General features: G+C 46.5%; 1 protein-coding gene across 1 annotated transcript; it reads left to right on the forward strand.

The window, feature by feature from the left end:
- The first annotated feature begins 8,113 nt into the window (after window positions 1-8,113).
- Window positions 8,114-18,381, forward strand: LOC148524702 (speedy protein 1-B-like). The gene is made up of 4 exons (XM_088471986.1): window positions 8,114-8,235; window positions 14,038-14,096; window positions 14,237-14,322; window positions 18,099-18,381. Exons 1-4 carry the CDS (start codon window positions 8,121-8,123, stop codon window positions 18,100-18,102), a joined length of 264 nt encoding a protein of 87 aa, XP_088328112.1. The 5' UTR covers window positions 8,114-8,120; the 3' UTR covers window positions 18,103-18,381.
- Window positions 18,382-20,699: the final 2,318 nt, after the last annotated feature.

Raw genomic sequence — 20,699 nt, forward strand, 5'->3', positions numbered from 1 at the left:
ACCTGTAGGTCACGCATGCGCAGTCCCATTAAAAGAGCACGGGACAGATGATTTGGCATCAGCTGTCATCACGCTGGATGAATTGCTCCGGCAGCTGCGGCGAGTTGGAATGTTGATTATTGGGGTCAGTTTGGACCCCGATAATTAACATCATGTACTTTATCATGTGCTTCAAATACAGTGAGAAGGTGCTGCGCATGTGCCACCAGCTGCCGCTACACCCCCCCGCGACCCCTCCTCACGGCCGACTCCCCAAACTTTCACTTATCTCCGGTTAGGTATTCGCTGCTCCAGTAATGTCCTCTCTCTGGGACTCTGGTCAGCTGGTCTCCCATCCTGCACTGTGACACGGTCAGCTGTTCTATGCAGCAGCTGACAAGGGTCACATTGCAGGAGCCGAGACATCATCGTGCACCGGCCATGGAGTTGGGTTTTTTTTTTTTTAAATTTTTGTTGCAGTGTATCAGCATGTGGTCTGTTTAGACCGGAATCGGTATGATTTAACGCTGGACCCATGCCTGGCGGTTGGAATCTCAACAGCAGCAACCCGGCAGAGAAGGAAATCCCGATCGTCCTAAGGTAAGTATATGCTAACGTATTTCTACCTCCTAACCCTAACCCTCCATTAGGGGTGCCTAACCCTAACCTTCCCCCCCAGTGCCAAACCCTAATCCCCCCTCTAACTGCCTAACCCTAACCCTCCCTACCCTGCCACCTAAACCTAAGTCCTCCAGGGGGGTGCCTAACCCTAAGTCCCCCCGGGGGTGCCTAACGCTAACCCCGCTTCCCCTAGCCTAAACCTAACCTCCCGGGGGGGTGCCTAACCCTAAGTCCCCCCCGGGAACCCTCCCCCCACGGATATCTGCGCTCGGCGCCCGGCATATCAACGCCTGTCTTTAGACCCTTGCCGGGATATGATAGTCGGAAAGCCGGCTGTCGGGATTAGGTCCACCAGCTTCCCGACTGCATACCGTTTAGACCACACAGCTGATCACTGGGTCCGGCTCTCAGCTCTGCTGTGCCTGTTAGAGCAGAGCAGAAGTCGGGGAACAAGGGGTAAACCTTGATATTATCACAGGGCTTTCCCCAGTATTTTTTCACAATATATTTTTAGTAACTTTGACCAGATCACATTTCCCATTACAATTATGGGAAATGTGATTTGCTTATTAAAAATATGTGATAATTAGGGCCTGGAGAAGAATTTTACGATGTAGTAAATGTAGGTGATATTAAAATAATGTGAAAAGGGTGTGAAAACATCCTTTTTAACTTTATTTGAAAATAATGTTAATAAAAAGACCCCATAGATTCCAGGCTGCTTGAGCTAACAAAGGCCCATACAGCATACATGCCTACCCTCCCGGTTTTCGTGGGAGGCTCCCGATTTTTTGGGTAACCTCCCGCACCCCCGGAAGGGTAGGCATTTCGGTATACAATCGGGAAGCTGGCTGCCTTAATACCGGCAACCGACTTCCCGACTGTAATATCCCGGCGAGGGTGAAATGCCGGGCATCTATATCTAGACGCCTGTCATTTCCCCGCCGCTAGGAGACATGCGTCCAGCATCCCGATCGAAGGGATGCCGGGCCCGCAAGCGGACAGCCAAAGGGTGGGGAGGGTTAGGTTTAGGGCACCCGGGGGGAACTTAGGGTTAGGCATCCCCCGGGAGGGTTAGGGTTAGGCTAGGGGGAGGAAGGATTAGGCACCCCCGGGGGGGACTTAGGGTTAGGCACCCCTCCGGGGGACTTAGGTTTAGGCAGCGGGGAAGGGGGGGTTAGGGTTAGGCACTTAGAGGGGGGATTAGGGTTAGGCACAGGGGGGGAGGTTAGGGATAGGCACCCCTAAGGAGGGTTAGGGTTAGGGGGGTTAGGTTAGTAGATACTTACCTTAGGACGATCGGGATTTCCAGTGCTGTCGGGCTTCCGCTGCCGGGCTCTGCTGGTTTGTCGGGCTGCCGCTGCTGAGATTCGAATTCCCGGCCATGCGGCAGCCAGGATATCATACTGATTCCAGCATTTTTCCCACATTTTACCCACTTCCTAGTGAAGTGGGCAGAATGAGGAGAATTCCCGCGGCGATCGCGGGTCTCCGTGTAGAGGGCAGGACTTAAGACGTGATTCTACATGAATCACGTCATTTGGCCCCGCCCCCTATGCAAATTATAGCCAATTGCTGCAATTTTACCACAATGGGGCGGGCTTAATGACGCAAATCATCAGGCCCCACCCCTGTTGCCACCCTCCTGCTTCTCTTAACCGGGCTTCTACCGGGAAGAGATTTTAGAAGGTAGGCAACTATGCCATACAGGTGCACCGCAAGAGATCACATAAAAAATCAGCAGTGCACTGTCCCAGTGTAGGACACTACTGTGCAGCACTTACCTTTCCCAAATGCATCTAACAGCTATACAGCAACCTCACCAGCATTGCACCCAAAATTCCTGCCAGCAGGGCCGCAACTAGGGGGCTTTGGGAGCACGTGACCCGGGTGCCGGACTTGAGGGGATGTCGGGGAGAGGCTCCCGGGAGGCTAGGTTGCTGCTCTTGTGGGTTTGGAGCCACATCCCGGCCTTGAGAGACACAGAGACACTGAAGTATAATAGGTATACATTACTCAAGAGACAAATGCAGAGCTATAAGCGTATGCCTCCGCATCAGCAGCAGGTGCCCCTGGTTTTTATAAGTCATTATTTTCCTTGTGTCCTTGCACCAGCCCTACACCATGTACAAAATATACATCACCTAACAGGCTTATATATGCGCTTACTTGCTGGTCGGCATGGTCCACATTTGCATGAAAACGCCCTCACTGAACTTCCCCTAGGTGAGAACGCCCAATCACACCCCCCCGTTCTGCCTCTCTGATTGTAGGTGTAGATACCTTTGCAATGTGATCTCGCGTTTATGTGCACTCATTCTGAGCACGTACAGTGCAACAATATGCAAGATACATTATGCAAGCCGGCGTATGTGCAACTCTGCAGCAGCCCCTGTGGGAAACACGTGAATGTTTTGTGTACAAGAAACCTGGCCACTTACACATTCAGTGCTGGAAGGCTGGAGTGAATCAGCTGTAGTAAGTCATCAACAAAAGGCCAAAAGGGCCGTCATAGAGGATGACTACACTCCAGTTATCGAGGCTGCCTCTAACACCTGTGTACTGTATCTGCTTCATCAAAGCATAAATGGTGCACTGGCTCCAGAGCTATTAGTCATATGTCAAACAATAAATTCTATCACTCCCACCTTCTTCAGTGTAGGGTGGAAATAACCAGTGGACATTATATAGCTGGAAATGGAAGTAAGGAAGGTTCACTGCTCAGTCTTCACTGACCTCACCAGAAAGACACAAGTAAATAATGTATTATATGTTATCAGTGAAGAGAGTCACGAGGCAATGATGTGAAGTTCAATGATGATGACTACACCACAAAAGGGAGGCGCTCTCTTACAGAAAAAGCACTGGTGAATTGTATCAGCTGGATTGTAAAGAATCAGACAACAAGTTGGGCTGACATTATGCATTGGTATGTGGCACATAGATCTTCTAGGACACAGGAACCCTGAAGCAATAAGCATGCTAGATAAAGAAATGCTCACTAATACCCCTTTACAGCAAAAAAACAAGTTTTTGGATGTGAACGTGTATTAACCCTGGTTTGTGCTATTTGTGAACAGAAACGACCCGGGTCGAAGTCCGGGGTCCATGACCCTGCTCTGTACCAGGGTTTTACCCAGGTGAAACCCGGGTAGGCTCTAGTGTGAATACATTCAACCCAGGTTTTTAGACCCTGGTTTTAAGAAAACGTTCTCATTGGCTGTTCCATGCACCTGCAGATGACACCCACTGCAGTCACCCGGACCAAATGGCTGGGGAGAAAAATCATTGTGTATTATTTTATGTTTAACTTCTTTATGTGAAAATTTTGTCTTTGTATTTACCAAAACTTTATAAAGGCTATATTCATAATATTCCTATATTGTAATGTAAAATTTATTGGTTTTCATTAAAAAACAAAAATGGAAACAAACAAACTTTTAGGCCTTTACTCTAAAAATGCTAATTTTTGTATTATGTCATTACTGTGAACAGAAAAAAAAATATCTCCATTACTTCCACACCAAAATTCCAGAGCAGATCCGAGTTCAGTATGAACATATCCGACCCTTTGGTATAGTGTGAATGGGGGTCTCAGACTAAGAGCTGGTAATTTCCAGGGTTGATAGACCCAGGAAGTACCCGTGTATTTCTCGGGTGTAATGTCTGAAAGGGGTCTAACAGACAGTAGCAAGATTGATCACAGCAGCAAGAAGATAATAATATGCACTAGATGCTTGAAAAGGAAAATCGTATGATATAAAGAAAGCTGTAGCGGGCTGGTCAGCATTTAGACGTGCTATAGATGGATGTGTGTGCACCAATGTGCATTAGGAAGGGAAAAAGCATTGCTGATCAATCAAAAGATGCAACAGTATACTTGTGTATTTATTTACATTTTCCCTGGTGCACTACAGGTGCCAGCAGGTCCAGGTGCTAGGGCATGCTGGCACTTATGACTATCTAAGTGCCAGCATGCCCTTGCAGCCATTTTTGGAAAGCCAACCATGCAGGTACCCGTAGTGCATTATGGGCAAAATTAATTAAATCTATTTTTAACAGTGTTACCCGCACCCACTGCTGCACCAAGGGGTGGATTGAGATTTAAAACCAGCCCGGGAAATGTATAAAGCAGTCCTAAATGGGAGGAGGTGGAGTCTGTGAAGTGGGCGGGATCTGATGCCATATCTAAATGGATCTGATGGCACCGTATATAAGGGGCATTTGGAGGAGAGAGAGCAGGAGATAGCAGAGAGAGAAAGAGAGAGAGAGAGATGAAAACTGTTTTATTCCTCATCATTTATCAATGTAGAGTCCCCTCTCCTCTATATAATAAAAATGCCACATATCAAGAAACCGGGTATGCATATGACAAAGTCTTCCACAACAATCACTGCTCATGTCACATTATAATTTGTGAGGTGTTCCTGAGATATATATCATAGATATGTAAGTGTAAATGTTACTATTAGTTGCCTTATATAATGCAGCAAGTGAGCTGTAGTGGCCATTTAGGTCTGGTGGTCGCCATGGCAACGTCAGTTGGTTATTTTCAAACTGGCCGTGAGCTCTGATGCCTGGTGGTGACTGATGGTGACGCATCTGCCTGACTACTGAGGAGCTGCACAACTGGCTAATTATCTCCATTTATTCCTATATTAATCTTTTCTTACATTTTACTATATTACATTTTATTATACAACTAATCAGTATCATTTGTACAATTGTAAAGCGCAATGGAATATGCTGCGCTATATAAGAAACTGTTAATAAATAAAATAAATAATTTGTATATAATGTATATTGAGGTTGAGTGGGGTGTATATATATATATATATATATATTAATAATCCAACGGACTGGCACTCTGCTGAACCCGCGTCGATCTACTCCAGTGCCTCCTGCACAATAGTGATAAACCAGAAAAAATCAGCGGCACTTGGAGCTTTTACAGAAAGTTGTTTAATGTGTACCCAAACACATATCACCAACGTTTCGGGGCACTGCGCCCCTTTGTCAAGGTAAAAGTATATAGCAAGTGAAGAGAAGATGAGCTTACCTTATACCAAAGAAGCCCACCAAGTGCAAGTGTCTGGACGCCGCCCGGGACCCCTCGCGATGCTGCTGGAGTCCCGCATTGAAGACGTCACCGCGTCGGGCGTCAATGGGAACCTAGGTAACCGGTCTGCTATTAAAGCAGCCCTCTCTGGTAAGACCACAGACCAACCTGTGGCCCAACATTTTTTTGAGAATAAACATGTCCTCAGTGATTTTCGACATATGGCCATAGATCATGTGCCCAAAACCATCAGGGGAGGGGACCGGGCAGCCCGTCTCCTTCAGGTGGAAGCCAAATGGATATATAACTTGCAGACCATCAGTCCCCTCGGTCTCAATGAGAGGATTAATTGGAACGTGTTCAATTAGTCTTGCAGCTGGATTTTTTCTGTCTCCGGGTTTCAAAGACTCCAATTAGTAACCATCAAATAGAGTTACAGTATTTGTATCTCCTGAATTTGAATTGTTTTCTCTTGTTCCTTTCCCTCCCCTTCCCTTTTTTTTACCATACTCCAAATATAGGAGTTGGCTTTCAATCCTTGCACAATTTTGGGCTTTAATCCTAGTATTAGTGTATGTAATATTTCTCTCCAGTCTGTTCCATCCCACTATTTCTATATGGTGTTCTTTGGTCCTATTGGCTCTGGGTTATGTGATGTACTGTATATTACATGGGCTGTTTTTATTTACACTATTTTTTATTATTCTGTATCTTCTTCTATAGGACGACCAGCCGCGTCACAGCGCGGGCGCCCTGGTTACCTAGGTTCCCATTGACGCCTGGCACGGTGACGTCTTCAATGCAGGACTCCAGCAGCGTCACCAGGGGTCCCGGGCGGCGTCCAGACACTTGCACTTGGTGGGCTTCTTTGGTATAAGGTAAGCTCATCTTCTCTTCACTTGCTATATACTTTTACCTTGACAAAGGGGCGCAGTGCCCCGAAACGTTGGTGATATGTGTTTGGGTACACATTAAACAACTTTCTGTAAAAGCTCCAAGTGCCGCTGATTTTTTCTGGTTTATATATATATATACATATATATATATATATATATACATACAGCGTTTATCTATAATATATTTATACTATTATAATAGTTTATTGTTTATGATTTAAAAAGTAAATTATACAGTGTACATCAATTTAAAATATGGAGATTTACACTGTATTGGTTGATTTTATCTTTTTTTCTTTATTTATTGTTAATTGTTACCTAAGACTTTTTTTAAAATAAGTTTCTCCTGTTTGGAGTCATTCTCTGCTAGGTGTGAGGGAGAACAGGAGCAGAGAATTGGACACTGGGTAAGTGCAATAAGTCAGTCACTACATAGGCTATAGGTGGGGGGGTAACACGGGAAGGGGCTGTATCACTAACTTGGGAAATATAGGGTTTGATTCCAAGATTTACGCAATGATGTTAATTACGCAGATCGAGCACAGAGGATTCACTCATAAAGTGAGTGACAGGAAGTCAGCATTTGGGGGAGGTAGTGGGGGTGGCTAGGCAAACGCAGGTGTGTTGGCACCGTTCAAACTCCGTTTCACGGGCGTGCATAAATTAGCAATTGCCATCTCCTTCATAGCATGAGAGCTCCCTGTGTGTCAGGAGAGCCGCAGTGTATGAGGCAGGTCAGACGTGACTTACAAGCTGCTTGATTGGCCAATCTGCATCAATGTTACCTATGTTTATGCTGTGGTATGTCATAGGATGTATATAAGAAGCAGCAGTGGGCGTTCCTATGCTCGGCTAAGCTTTGGAAGGCATTAGCATATTATAGCAACTGTGATCTGTAAGAGATTGTAGTTGTGATTGCATTAGCCTAAATTTCGGAATCAGGCCCATAGTATATAGATTTGGATCTAACCCTGTTATAGATATACTGTACATCTAATATTTGTTAGAAAACAAGCATGCCACAGATGCTTTATGTTTGTTTAGTGAGGCGGTTTCTGACGCACGCGATGAGTGTGACACTGGCATTATAAAATAGTCAGAGATAGAGGACACATGATATAAACAGCCTGCTGCCCTCTCATTCTCCTAATTACTGTAACACATAAATGGGAGAAGAAGATAATATGAGAGAAGTAGATGCTATAAAGTGTTAGTAAGAGGATATTGAAGTTACATTATTACTCTCTTCCCTCTGTGCATAGTCAGCTCGGCCTGTAGTCCTGCAAACGTAGCTGTATCCCCATATTATAGCGGCAGTTCCCCCAGCAGTATGTGGCCTTATGTGCTAGGAGAACATGTCTGTGCATTTCCACAATACAATATGAATTGCAGGCTAATATTTATGGATGACAGATTACTTTTCTGATCTTTCATTTATAAATAAGTATTCATTATTATTACCATATACTGTATAAAAGAGAATAATTTATCACTAAAGGACGAGCGCAGAGATGATGACAGCAAAGAGGAAGAGAGTAGACGTCGCTGGAGAGGAAGACAGCAGGATGTACGCAGAGATGCATCCAGCAAAGAGAAGACTGGACGTCGGTGGAGAGGACAAAGGCCGACACTTTCCCAGGCTAACACCGAAGGAGAAAGTGGCCTTTTATCTACTGCTGGGTATGGTTTATTGTTTTACCATTTATTAATACCACAAACAACGTTTAATAAAGACCCTACTGTTAGAGTGACTTCTAATTCTTCTAGATCTCTCTGCTGCCTTTGACACTGTTGACCACTCTCTTCTTATAACAAACAAACAAAAATGGCAGCTGCTCAATCAATCTAGCAGTACTAATCAGGTGCATGAAAGGGAGGGGTCACACTAAGTAGAAAAAGAAGGAGGATTTAACCCCCTATTGTACCTCAGCACACTGAATAATACCTGCAACAATATATGAAGACTATATGGTCATAGAAATTCAGAGATATTAGTTGCATGCATTTGCAAATACATGGGAGGCTGCTGGGCCACGTCACGGCTTCTCTGTTACCAGCAGTCCCTAACACTAAGGGGTTCACGTCGGGGCGCAGTGCACCCCAAAAAACGTCCAGCCCAGAACCCCCCCAGGGCATCACACGGAAAAGGAAAAAGAGTGACAGTGCAGTATAAAGTATAGCTGTGTGTGAGTAATCATTAAGTGTGGAATGAGAGGTTAAAATATATGTGAAAAAATACATGAATAATAAACAAACATAAAAGGTGATGTGAAAAGCAACTATGTGTATTAAGTGGTGATGCCCTGAGGAGGCCCAGCCAGACCAGTCCCGGGGGCTCTATGCCCAAACACTCACCCCAAATGTAAAATATACCAATTTGGGCGTAGGGCCCCCGGGACTGGTCTGGCTGGGCCTCCTCAGGGCATCACCACTTAATACACATAGTTGCTTTTCACATCACCTTTTATGTTTGTTTATTATTCATGTATTTTTTCACATATATTTTAACCTCTCATTCCACACTTAATGATTACTCACACACAGCTATACTTTATACTGCACTGTCACTCTTTTTCCATTTCCGTGTGATGCCCTGGGGGGGTTCTGGGCTGGACGTTTTTTGGGGTGCACTGCGCCCCGACGTGAACCCCTTAGTGTTAGGGACTGCTGGTAACAGAGAAGCCGTGACGTGGCCCAGCAGCCTCCCATGTATTTGCAAATGCATGCAACTAATATCTCTGAATTTCTATGACCATATAGTCTTCATATATTGTTGCAGGTATTATTCAGTGTGCTGAGGTACAATAGGGGGTTAAATCCTCCTTCTTTTTCTACTTAGTGTGACCCCTCCCTTTCATGCACCTGATTAGTACTGCTAGATTGATTGAGCAGCTGCCATTTTTGTTTGTTTGTTATGAGTTGCATGAAGGAGCCAGCATTAGTAGGGCATGCTGGTTCTAGTAGTGCTAGTTGGAGTTCCCAGGGGTGACTCCCAGGTAAGCTGGCTCTCAATTTGGATGCATTTATGTATGTGCCTTTATCATGAGGCCTTACATTTGCCAAAATTATATATGTGCCTTTATCATGAGGCCTTATAATTGGTATATTTTACATTTGGGGTGAGTGTTTGGGCGTAGGGCCCCCGGGACTGGTCTGGCTGGGCCTCCTCAGGGCATCACCACTTAATACACATAGTTGCTTTTCACATCACCTTTTATGTTTGTTTATTATTCATGTATTTTTTCACATATATTTTAACCTCTCATTCCACACTTAATGATTACTCACACACAGCTATACTTTATACTGCACTGTCACTCTTTTTCCATTTCCGTGTGATGCCCTGGGGGGGTTCTGGGCTGGACGTTTTTTGGGGTGCACTGCGCCCCGACGTGAACCCCTTAGTGTTAGGGACTGCTGGTAACAGAGAAGCCGTGACGTGGCCCAGCAGCCTCCCATGTATTTGCAAATGCATGCAACTAATATCTCTGAATTTCTATGACCATATAGTCTTCATATATTGTTGCAGGTATTATTCAGTGTGCTGAGGTACAATAGGGGGTTAAATCCTCCTTCTTTTTCCACTCTCTTCTTATACAAACACTACAATCCCTAGGTTTTCAAGACACAGCCCTTTCTTGGTTGTCATCCTACCTATCTAATCGGTCTTTCACCGTTCGCTTTTCTGATTCTACCTCCACTTCGCTACCTCTATCAGTTGGAGTACCACAAGGCTCAGTATTAGGGCCTCTGCTTTTCTCAATATATACCACCTCTCTTTGCAAACTAATCAGCTCTTTTGGTTTTCAATATCATCTGTACGCGGACGATACTCAAATTTACCTATCCTCCCCAGATTTGTCACCATCTGTGCTAGTCCATGTCATTGAATGTCTCTCTGCCATTTCATCTTGGATGGCATCTCGCCACCTCAAACTTAATATATCCAAAACAGAATTCATTATATTTCCACCGGCCAATAGTAGTTACCAACCTGATATCTCTATTACTGTTGACAACTCGACAATCAACCCCACCCCACAAGCTCGCTGCCTAGGTGTCATCCTTGACTCTGAACTGTCTTTTGGTCCCCACATTCAATCTGTCTCTAAATCCTATTACATACATCTAAAAAACATATCCAAAATTCGACCATATCTTACGCAAGACACTGCAAAAATTCTACTACACGCACTCATTATTTTCCTCATTGACTATTGCAATAGTCTCCTTATTGGTCTTCCCAAAAACAGGCTCTCCCCACTACAATCCATTTTGAATGCAGCTGCGAGGTGTCACAATACGGTGCAAATGTTCCTCTGTGGAGAACGGTGAGCCAGGGGGTTTGGATGACTAGGGGAGTGACTGGACTAGGTCTCCTAGTTGTGGCCAAACCCAGGTTTGGCTAGACCTGCCCAGAGGCATGGAGTCTAACTCACTTTGTGGTTTTCTCCAGTGACCCCTCCAATTGGGATTTGGTTTTCCGCTGCACCAAGTGAGCAGGTCGCGGCCCTCTGGACAGGTACCTGGGAATGGCAGAAGACAGAGACTATAATGAATGCTATAATACTGGAGGTGAATGGAATGCTAGAACTCTGGAGATGGATCTGAATGCTAGAAGACAGGCATGGACTGGAAACAGTTAAATATGTTGGTGCTGATTTGCACAGACAAGACACAGAGCAGAGTGGACAAAGGCAAATACGGGGAGTGCTAGAAATGCTGGTACTGCTTTGCACAGACAAGACACAGAGCAGAGTGGACAAAGGCAAATACTGGGAAAGTGCTGGGAGGACCAGCTGAGAGCTAACTAGTGATTAGCACAGTGAGACACAGAGAGAAGTGGACATAGGCACATATACTGGGAATTGTAACAAAGCAGGTGCAGATTTGCACAGAAATACACAGAGATGTAGAAAGGCATATACTGAGAATGTTACATATGCAGGTGCAGATATACACAGACAAACACAGAGCTGTAGACTGGTTGGGAATGCTCAAAGAGGCAGCTGAGAGCTAATTAGTACTAGCAGGTAATCTGACACCTCAGTAGCACAGAAAGCTGCAATAGAACTAGCAGCACATATACAAGACACAGACATAGAAAACATGAAACGTAGAATACTGAGAGAGAACTAATCTCTCAGACTGAGATTAGCATGAAAGCTAATACTGGAAACTGGAGAGAACTATGAGCAGGCTGAAGCAACTCTGCAGGAATAACACAGAGCAACATAGTATCACAGGCACTGGAACAAAGAAGTTGAACAGCAGTTACTTGTTCCTGGAGTCACACTAATACCCCTTTTACACCAAAATCCCGGGTCCGACCCTGGAATTTGAACAGTGGTCAATCCCGGGTCGAACTCGGTTTCAGACCCCGTTTACACTGCAACTCGACCCGGGTTATTCCCGGGTTTGCCCCGTTTACACTGAACCCGGGTAATTCCTGCTTTTCTCTATAGAAGTCATTAAAAATAGTCTGTTTTAAGGTCTGACAAAGATGGTCACAAGGCAACAAAAGAGAGGGGTGGGGACTGCTTACAGCATTGCTACAGGTTGCTGTTCTGGCTGTGGCAGGCTGTGTATCAGCCTGCATTTGTGGCTGCTGGTCAGGCTGTGGTGCAGGCTGTGTGCCTGCCTGCGTTTGTGGCTGCTGGTCAAGCTGTGGTGCAGGAGGTTAGGCAGGCAAGCGATGGCTTCATGTGCGTCTCTCTCTCTGCAGGGCATTGACAAATTACATCATCTGCCGGTGCCCCAGAAGCTCCAATCAGCATCTTTCAGAGCTAGCCGGGTCAAATTAGCAGGGTAGCACCCGTTTACACTGCCTCATGACCCGATAACAACCCGTTTTCAACCCTGCTCTCAACCCGAGTAAGATTGCCCGGTAAATCGACCCGGGTTTTTTTGTTGGGAGCCGTTCACACAGAGCCTCAACCCGGATCGACCTGGCAATAACCCAGGTTATTTGTTTGGTGTAAAAGGAGTATTAAATACCCCTGGGTGGCTGATCATTGGGTCAGAGGATCAGCTGCGTGACCACAGGACTATCATTGGGAGAGACTAGTCAGGTGATATGAGTCAACATGGCTGCACCCATGCCCGGCACCCCGGAAACCAGGACGCATGCATGGAATCCCTAGCAGACCCCAGGGAGAATACTCAGTCACCACTCACCTCCACTCCTAGCGTCTGGACACCTAAGCCCAAGGACACCAGCGCAGAGGTGAGTAGCGGCCAATCCCAGGCCGCATCCTGACACAAGGTTAATCTTTCTCACCAAACGTTCAGTGTCTGCTGATCCACTCTGTCAGTCCCTCCATTGGCTGCCGGTCTTCTCCCGGATTCAATTTAAAATACTTACACTCACACTTAAAGCTATTAACCAAACCACACCAACATACATCTCTTCACTTATCTCAAAATATCTTCCAACTCGACATCTCCCTTCTGCACAAGATCTGCGTCTCTCATCCCCGCGCATTACTTGTTCCCATGCACGGTTACAGGACTTTTTTCAGGCTGCACCCACCCTGTGGAATGCCCTCCCACGCACAATAAGACTTTCCACTAGTTTCCAAACATTCAAGCGTTCTCTGAAAACTCACCTCTTTAGACAAGCTTATCAGATTCCAGGACCGCCCACCTAACCTTTTATAGCTCCCTATCTAACTCTCTTCTTATAGTAAACACCTATCACATCTTCTCTTTCTTTAATTTAACATCCTACTAACCCTAGGCCAACTTTCCAGTGTGATTGGATTATACAGCCCACCAAGAATATCTGCAATCGGGCTTGACCAATTTGCAATATGTAGCACCTCTCCTTGTGTATCAACACCTATTTCCCTATAGATTGTAAGCTTGCGAGCAGGGCCCTCTTATCCTTATGTATGTCTTTTATGTATGTCTTTTACAACCCAGTATAATGTTAATGTTGATTCAAATTGTACGTTATATAAGAAACTGTTAATAAATAAATAATCACCACTATATAGATATAGGAACCCCCCTCATACCTGCACCCCCACATCTCAGCCAGAGTGTCCAGCAATGGGGCTAGCGAAAGGTTTGTCCTGTTCTTGGCCCTGTGCTCTGTACAAATAGTGTTCCCATGTGAGTGTTGTATGTACAGTACACAAGCATCAGGCCCTATAACTCATGGTGGCAGAGCCCATCCCAGCGCAATATGATTTCACCTGTAATATGATAAAATTCCCTTGTAAAGTTTTGCCTAATATGCTACATTATTACATATATGGCATAAGGGATAATATTATCTGTGTAACTGTGTAGAAAAGTCAGTGTCCATTTCATCCAATGAGATTCTGTCATTTTCTAGTAGTATATAAATGAAAGCAAATATCTGATTGGCTGATATGGATAACACCAACTCTTATTCCCAGTTACTTGCAGAAAAGCCTATATAAATATTGCCCAATATACCATATACCATGTCACCATTACTGCTTCTCATTGCAGAGGAAGGTGCCATCAAGAGGTTCCTGGCATCAGATCAGTGCAGGGAAGTGTCAGACAAGGTATTTATGTTACTTATCTATTACTATTTCCTTATATTCTTACTCAGTAGTGTGTAATAGGTGGGAAATAGGACAGCTGAGGTATGTACATACACACGCGTTTCTCCATTCTGACTATATAACTGGTATTTCTATCCTAGTACCTGCTGGCCATGGTGATGGTGTATTTACAGAGATCTGGCCTGACTGTTAGAGAATACACCAGGATCAGATTTTACAGCGCACTGTAAGTATTTTCCCTCTGTGGTTAGCCAGATACAGCTGGAGATATAGCCCTGAAAAACTTATTAGCCAAGTTATAGGTTATTTACTCACATAAATACTAGTTACTGTCCACATAATAAAGGAGACAGAGACAAATGTAATATGATGTGTTTGTCAAAAGTGCAGACTTTCTGTCGATATATGCAGGGGGATTTTAAGCAGAATTGTGTTAATAAAAACCTATGCCAGGTTGGTTTTTCCTTTGATAAAACCTTTCTCTTCTGAGCATGTGTTGGGTCTGGTGTATGTCTATAACTAGAGATGTGTGAAGACCCCCGTTCTCCTTTGAGCAAGTGCTGGGCCTGGTGCACGCCTGTAACCAATTCTATGAGCATGTGCTGGGCCTGGTGCTAGGGCTATAACAGGGCACCACAAGATAGGGGGCGCTGTTTGGGCCTATCAAATTTTCTGTTAATTATCATTATCACTTGTAGCTTCCTCATCTTTTATCCCCAGCATCTCCTGGCCTCCCCTATCTCTTCCCTGGCTCTTCCCCATGCGGCCATGTCCCTTTTTCGGGTGCACATCTTATGTTTCTATTTGAAAACTTGGGGGGGCGCCAATGCTCTTTCTAGCACAGGGCACCAAAACGTCTAGTTATGGCTCTGCAGGTGCACACCTGTAACTGGAAGTCAATTTAAAAAAAAAAATGTTTTCATTTATGAAAATATATGGTAGATATAAACGTATGTTATATTATATCTAACACCTCTTCCCAAAGCTGCTGCTTTGAGGATGCACGTACAGTGCAGACAATTCACAAACACAGAAGAAAGTGTTTTATTTTTGTTGGAGTGCACTTTGGGGGTTACACCACCCTTTAACGGTCAAGCCAGCCAGCCCTTTACCTATGACACAGGCGCACGCTTGGCGCTACTTTGTTGATGCACGTGTGGCTACTGTGCACACAATTCACAAACACAAAAAAATATATATTTTTATTTTTTTTGGAGTGCACTTTGGGGGTTACAGCACCCTTTAACGGACAAGCCAGCCGGCCCTTTACTTATGACACAGGCGCACGCTTGGCGCTGCTCCTTTGTTGATACACGTGCAGCCACAGTGCACACAATTCACAAACACAGAAAATATTTTTTTATTTGGTTTGGAGTGCACTTTGGGGGTTACAGCACCCTTTAAAGGTCAAGCCAGCCGACCCTTTACCTTTGACACAGGCGTACGCTTGGCGCTACTTTGTTGATGCACGTGCGGCTACAGCCTACACATTTCAGAAAGACAGAAAAAAAAGAATTTTTTATTTTTTTGGAGTGCACTTTGGGGGTTACAGCACCCTTTAACGGACAAGCCAGCCGGCCCTTTACTTATGGGACACAGGCGCACGCTTGGCGCTGCTCCTTTGTTGATGCACGTGCAGCCACAGTGCACACAATTCACAAACACAGAAAATATTTTTTTATTTGGTTTGGAGTGCACTTTGGGGGTTACAGCACCCTTTAAAGGTCAAGCCAGCCGGCCCTTTACCTATGACACAGGTGCACGCTTGGCGCTACTTTGTTGATGCACATGCGGCTACAGCCCACACATTTCACAAAGACAGAAAAAAAAATTATTTTTTTTTTTTGGAGTGCACTTTGGGGGTTACAGCACCCTTTAACGGACAAGCCAGCCGGCCCTTTACTTATGGGACACAGGCGCACGCTTGGCGCTGCTCCTTTGTTGATGCACGTGCAGCCACAGTGCACACAATTCACAAACACAGAAAATATTTTTTTATTTACTTTGGAGTGCACTTTGGGGGTTACAGCACCTTATAATGGTCAAGCCTGCCGGCCCTTTACTTATGATACAGGCGCACTCTTGGCGCTACTTTGTTGATGCACGTGCGGCTACTGCGCACACAATTCACAAACACAGAAAAAATATTTATTTTTTTTGCACTTGGGGGGAATACCCCTGATGGACAGAGCACCCCCTGGACAACACTACAGCACCCCTTTAGGACTGGGACACTGCACAGGACTTTGGAGTGGACACAGCCCCTATGGACAACTGACTGCACAACACAGTCCAGCCAGCCCCTATGGACTTTGGAGGAGTGGACACAGCCCCTATGGACAACAGCAGCACAGCACAACACAGCCAGCCCCTATGGACTTTGGAGGAGTGGACACAGCCCCTATGGACAATAGCAGCACAGCACAACACAGCCAGCCCCTATGGACTTTGGAGGAGTGGACACAGCCCCTATGGACAACAGCTGCACAGCACAACACAGCCAGCCCCTATGGACTTTGGAGGAGTGGACACAGCCCCTATGGACAACAGCAGCACAGCACAACACAGCCAGCCCCTATGGACTTTGGAGGAGTGGACACAGCCCCTATGGACAATAGCAGCACAGCACAACACAGCCAGCCCCTATGGACTTTGGAGGAGTGGACACAGCCCCTATGGACAACAGCTGCACAGCACAACACAGCCAGCCCCTACGGACTTTGGAGGAGTGGACACAGCCCCTATGGACAACAGCAGCACAGCACAACACTACACTGCACTACACTACACAGCCCAGCCAGCACTAACTCCCACCCTCCCTCTTCACTGTCCACAGCCGAGTGAGAAAATGGCGCCGACATGGGTACCTTATATAGAATCCAAAACCTGCGAGACCCGGAAGGCGGGTTGATGACGTTTTGCCTCGATTTCAGATCCGAGTCAGGCAGGAAAAGTCGAGCCTGACTCGGATCGGCCTCGGATCGGGGGGCTCGGGGGGGTTCGGATTTCAGAAATCCGAACCCGCTCACCCCTAATTTATTGTGCTTTGTGCAGGTTATGGACTGTCTGCATCAGCTGCAACATGCAGATTGTCGACATGTTGCTAGTTGACAGTTTAACAATGTCCACATAATAACCATTGCCATTGAGGTGTCAACATTCAGAATGTTGACATTGTAAATGTCGACCTACACTGACTACATCCCGTCTGTGACATATGCTATATCTCAGGCTCTGGTATAGGCAGAAATACATTATTTTGGACATGCCTTATAAAATAGTAACACTAATTCTTCAGATAACTCTGCATAACCCCAGACAATCATATCTGACAGTCAGGGGTCCAAAAAACAGATTCTGGGCCCCACAAGATGTGTATCTTTATTCTAGAGCATGTAACAACCTGCGGGCCTGATTCATTATGGATCACAACTGCAACAGGGTACGCAGATTGGCTGATGGTGCGTACTGCACATGTGTATGCACTGCAGTGCGTGAGTTGGCACTGCGATCACCTACACAGGTACTACAAAGCCATCGCAAATGAGGGATGGGACGTCAGCATTTGGGGGTGGTGACGGGGGAGTAGTTGTGAAAATGTAGATGTGCCTGTTGATTTGAACGCATTTCCTGGGCATGCGTAAATTAACCACTGCGAGAGCATACACAGCTTGAGTACCCACTGCATGTGACGACAGTTGCGATTTCTGAATAAGGTCAGATTTGTTGTAATTGTGAGTGAGGGGCCGATGTTACTCGATGGTACTGATGTATGCGCAGGTCTGCGAGGCCTTACGGATGTGTAAAAGTGGTAGTGGGCATCTCTATTCTGGCTTTGTGATTGCAGACATTAGCATATTTTCACAGCAGATCTGCGTTCGTTATCACAGCTGCGATCACAATAGCGATCCGTAGTGAATCAGGCCCTGTGAGCTGATTGTGACCCTCAAAATCACTTGTGTGGCCTCATCTTATAATTATTAAAAGGTTTTGTTATACTAGGTGATGAGAGACGACCGTCATCCTGCATGGACAAGAGAGCGCAACATCCACCATGGCTGGGCCGTAAGAGAATATCCTGGGCGTCCAATCCCGGCTTGTCACCTGTGTGACCCTCCTCAGCAGCCCAGATTCCCCTCCTGCTCACTGCTCTAGAGCTTCTACATCTAGAGGAGGAAGAAAATATCCTGAGAGCAACACGTGGAGACATAGAGGGTGAAAATGAGCGGCAAAGGGTGATGTGGAGAAGCAGAGAGTGGCAGGGGGAGGAAGTGCGAGACAGCGAGAGGTAGTGGGTAACAATGAGTGGCAGAAGGTGACAGTGAGTGGCGAAAAGTGGCAGTGGGTGACGGGAGAGGAAGAGGGTGGCAGGGCTAGGTAGTGGGTGGATGGGAGAGGCAGTGGGTGTCAGGTGGTGACTGTGGTAGCAGGGGGAGGCAGTGGGTAATAGTGAGAGGCAGTGGGTGACAATGAGTGGCAGAGGGGGACAGTGAGAGGCAGAGGGTGACAGTGGGTGACTGGAGAGGCAGTGGGTAGCAGGGCTAGGTAGTGGATGACTGGGGAGACAGTGGATGGCAGGGGGAGGCTGTGGGTGAGGGAGAGGCAGTGGGGGGCAGGGAGAGGCACTGGGAGGCAGGAAAGGGGGACAGGCAGAGGTAGAGGATGACATGGATAGGAATAGTGTGGCAGGAAGAGTCAAAGAGTGGCAGTGGGTAGCAGGGAGATGTAGAGGATGACAGGGAGAGGTAGATGGTGGCAGGGAGAGGCTGACAGGGCAAGGCAGTGGTTGACAGGGAGATGAAGAGGGTGGCATGGAGACAGAGGGTGACAGGGAGAGGCAGTGGGTGGCAGAGAGAGGTAAAGGATGACAGGGAGACGTAGAGGATGACAGAGAGAGGCAGTGGGAGTCAGTGAGAGGCAGTGGGTGTCAGGTGGTGACTAGGGAGATAGCTGGTGGCAGGGAAATGCTATGGGTGACAGAGAGAGGCAATAGGGGCAGAGAGAGGCAGTCGGTGGCAGGGAGAGGGTCACAGGGAGAGGTAGTGGGTGACATGGAGAAGAAGTGGATGCAGGGAGAGTCAGAGAGTGGCATGGAGATGTAGAGAATGGCACTGGGTGGCAGGGAGATTTACAGAATGACGGAGAGGCAGAGGGTGGCAGGGAGAGGGTTACAGGGAATGGAAGTGGGTGACATGGAAAGAGAGAGACAGAGAGAGGTAGGGAGAGGTAGAGGGTGGTAGGAAGAGGTAGAGGATAACACAGGTAGAGGTAGAGTGTGACAGATAATGGCAGTGGGTGATTACTATGTCTTTGTTGTCTTGTGTGTCTCGTTTCCCCTTGTCTACCCTACTCGGGGACTAGCTACTTGTCGCTGTCGGCAGCGGAAGTCTGGAGGGATTTGGGCTTTTTGCCTGAACTGACGGACTTAATTTGGCTTAATTCGCCTAATTGGCAATAAATAATTAGAATTCTTATGTCCCTCAGCAGGTTTTTGGTTTTACCTCCAGCCGAGTTTACTTGTGTTATCCTTACTTTTCTCTCATACCCACCCCCTCCCCCACTCTCCTACTCTTTTCTCTCCCCTTTATTCCTAGTTTACCCTCATGTGTCTTTATGTTGCTTCTAAGTGGCACTGAAGCTTGTCTTGATTCGGGTTTGCATTAGTTATGCAAAATATTATTTTTTTTGGCAGATCCTCCTTTTCATTAAGTTTTCATTTCAAAATGATTTAATGTTTAAGGGGCCTATTATTACTAGTGATAATTATGTTTTATACTCGCTGCGAGTTTAAAAAATCTTTTGTAGGCATTCATCATGCCTCCCTAACAAAAGTATCACTTCCTAAAAGCTGCTCTTTTTGCGGAGTCAGCATTTTTTAAAAAGTGATACTTTTCCCCCTTGCACCCGAGGTATCCATTAGGATTTCCTCACTGCCTGTCTCCCCCCCCCACCCCACCACCAGTGTCTGTCCCAGGACCCCCTTCCTCCCACAGCCACTGGTGTCTAACCCGCCTTCCCCCTGCTGCCATCAGTGTCTGTCCCGGCGCCCCCCACTGCTGCTGTTGGTGTCCTCCTCTCCCTCCTCCTGCCAAAGGTGTCTGTCCTGGTGCCCACCTGTGGGTATCCATTCCAGCCCCACCACGGGTGTCCCTTCCGGCCCAAGCCCTTCCCCCACTGATGTCAATTCTACCTTCCCCCCCTGTGGGTGTCCATTCCTGCCCAGGCTTTCTAGCTTTTCCCCGCGGTTGTCCATTTTGGCCCCCTCCCCAGTGAGTGTCCATTCCGACACCCCCACGCAGGTGTCTATTCTGGTACCACCCCCCACAAGTGTCCATTCCGCACCCTGCAAGTGTCCATTCAGCATCTAAACCCTGTCCCCTCCCCTAACAACTCCCTCTTACCAGTGTGTCTTCATGTCTTCTGCTGCTGGTACAGCGGACCTCTCAGCTGTCTGCGGTGCCCTCTAGCTCTCAGCTGTCTGTGGTGCCCCGCAGCTCTTTGTTCCAGGGCTCTGCAGTGCAGATACATCAGGGAGGGATATTATTAGATCCCTCTGCTGGCTGCAGTAGCTGGGGTGCCTTGTAAATATTCACAGTGTAAACA

This window comes from Taudactylus pleione, unplaced genomic scaffold, assembly GCF_031769625.1.
Source record: "Taudactylus pleione unplaced genomic scaffold, aTauple2 ptg000117l, whole genome shotgun sequence".
Classification (NCBI taxonomy): domain Eukaryota; kingdom Metazoa; phylum Chordata; class Amphibia; order Anura; family Myobatrachidae; genus Taudactylus; species Taudactylus pleione.

Bases quoted from the DNA above. Each gene is read 5' to 3' on its own strand.
- LOC148524702 (XM_088471986.1), top strand. From the start codon at position 8,121: ATGTACGCAGAGATGCATCCAGCAAAGAGAAGACTGGACGTCGGTGGA. The intron at 8,236-14,037 runs GTATGGTTTATT...TTCTCATTGCAG, and splicing joins GGCCTTTTATCTACTGCTGG to AGGAAGGTGCCATCAAGAGG. The intron at 14,097-14,236 runs GTATTTATGTTA...TTTCTATCCTAG, and splicing joins GCAGGGAAGTGTCAGACAAG to TACCTGCTGGCCATGGTGAT.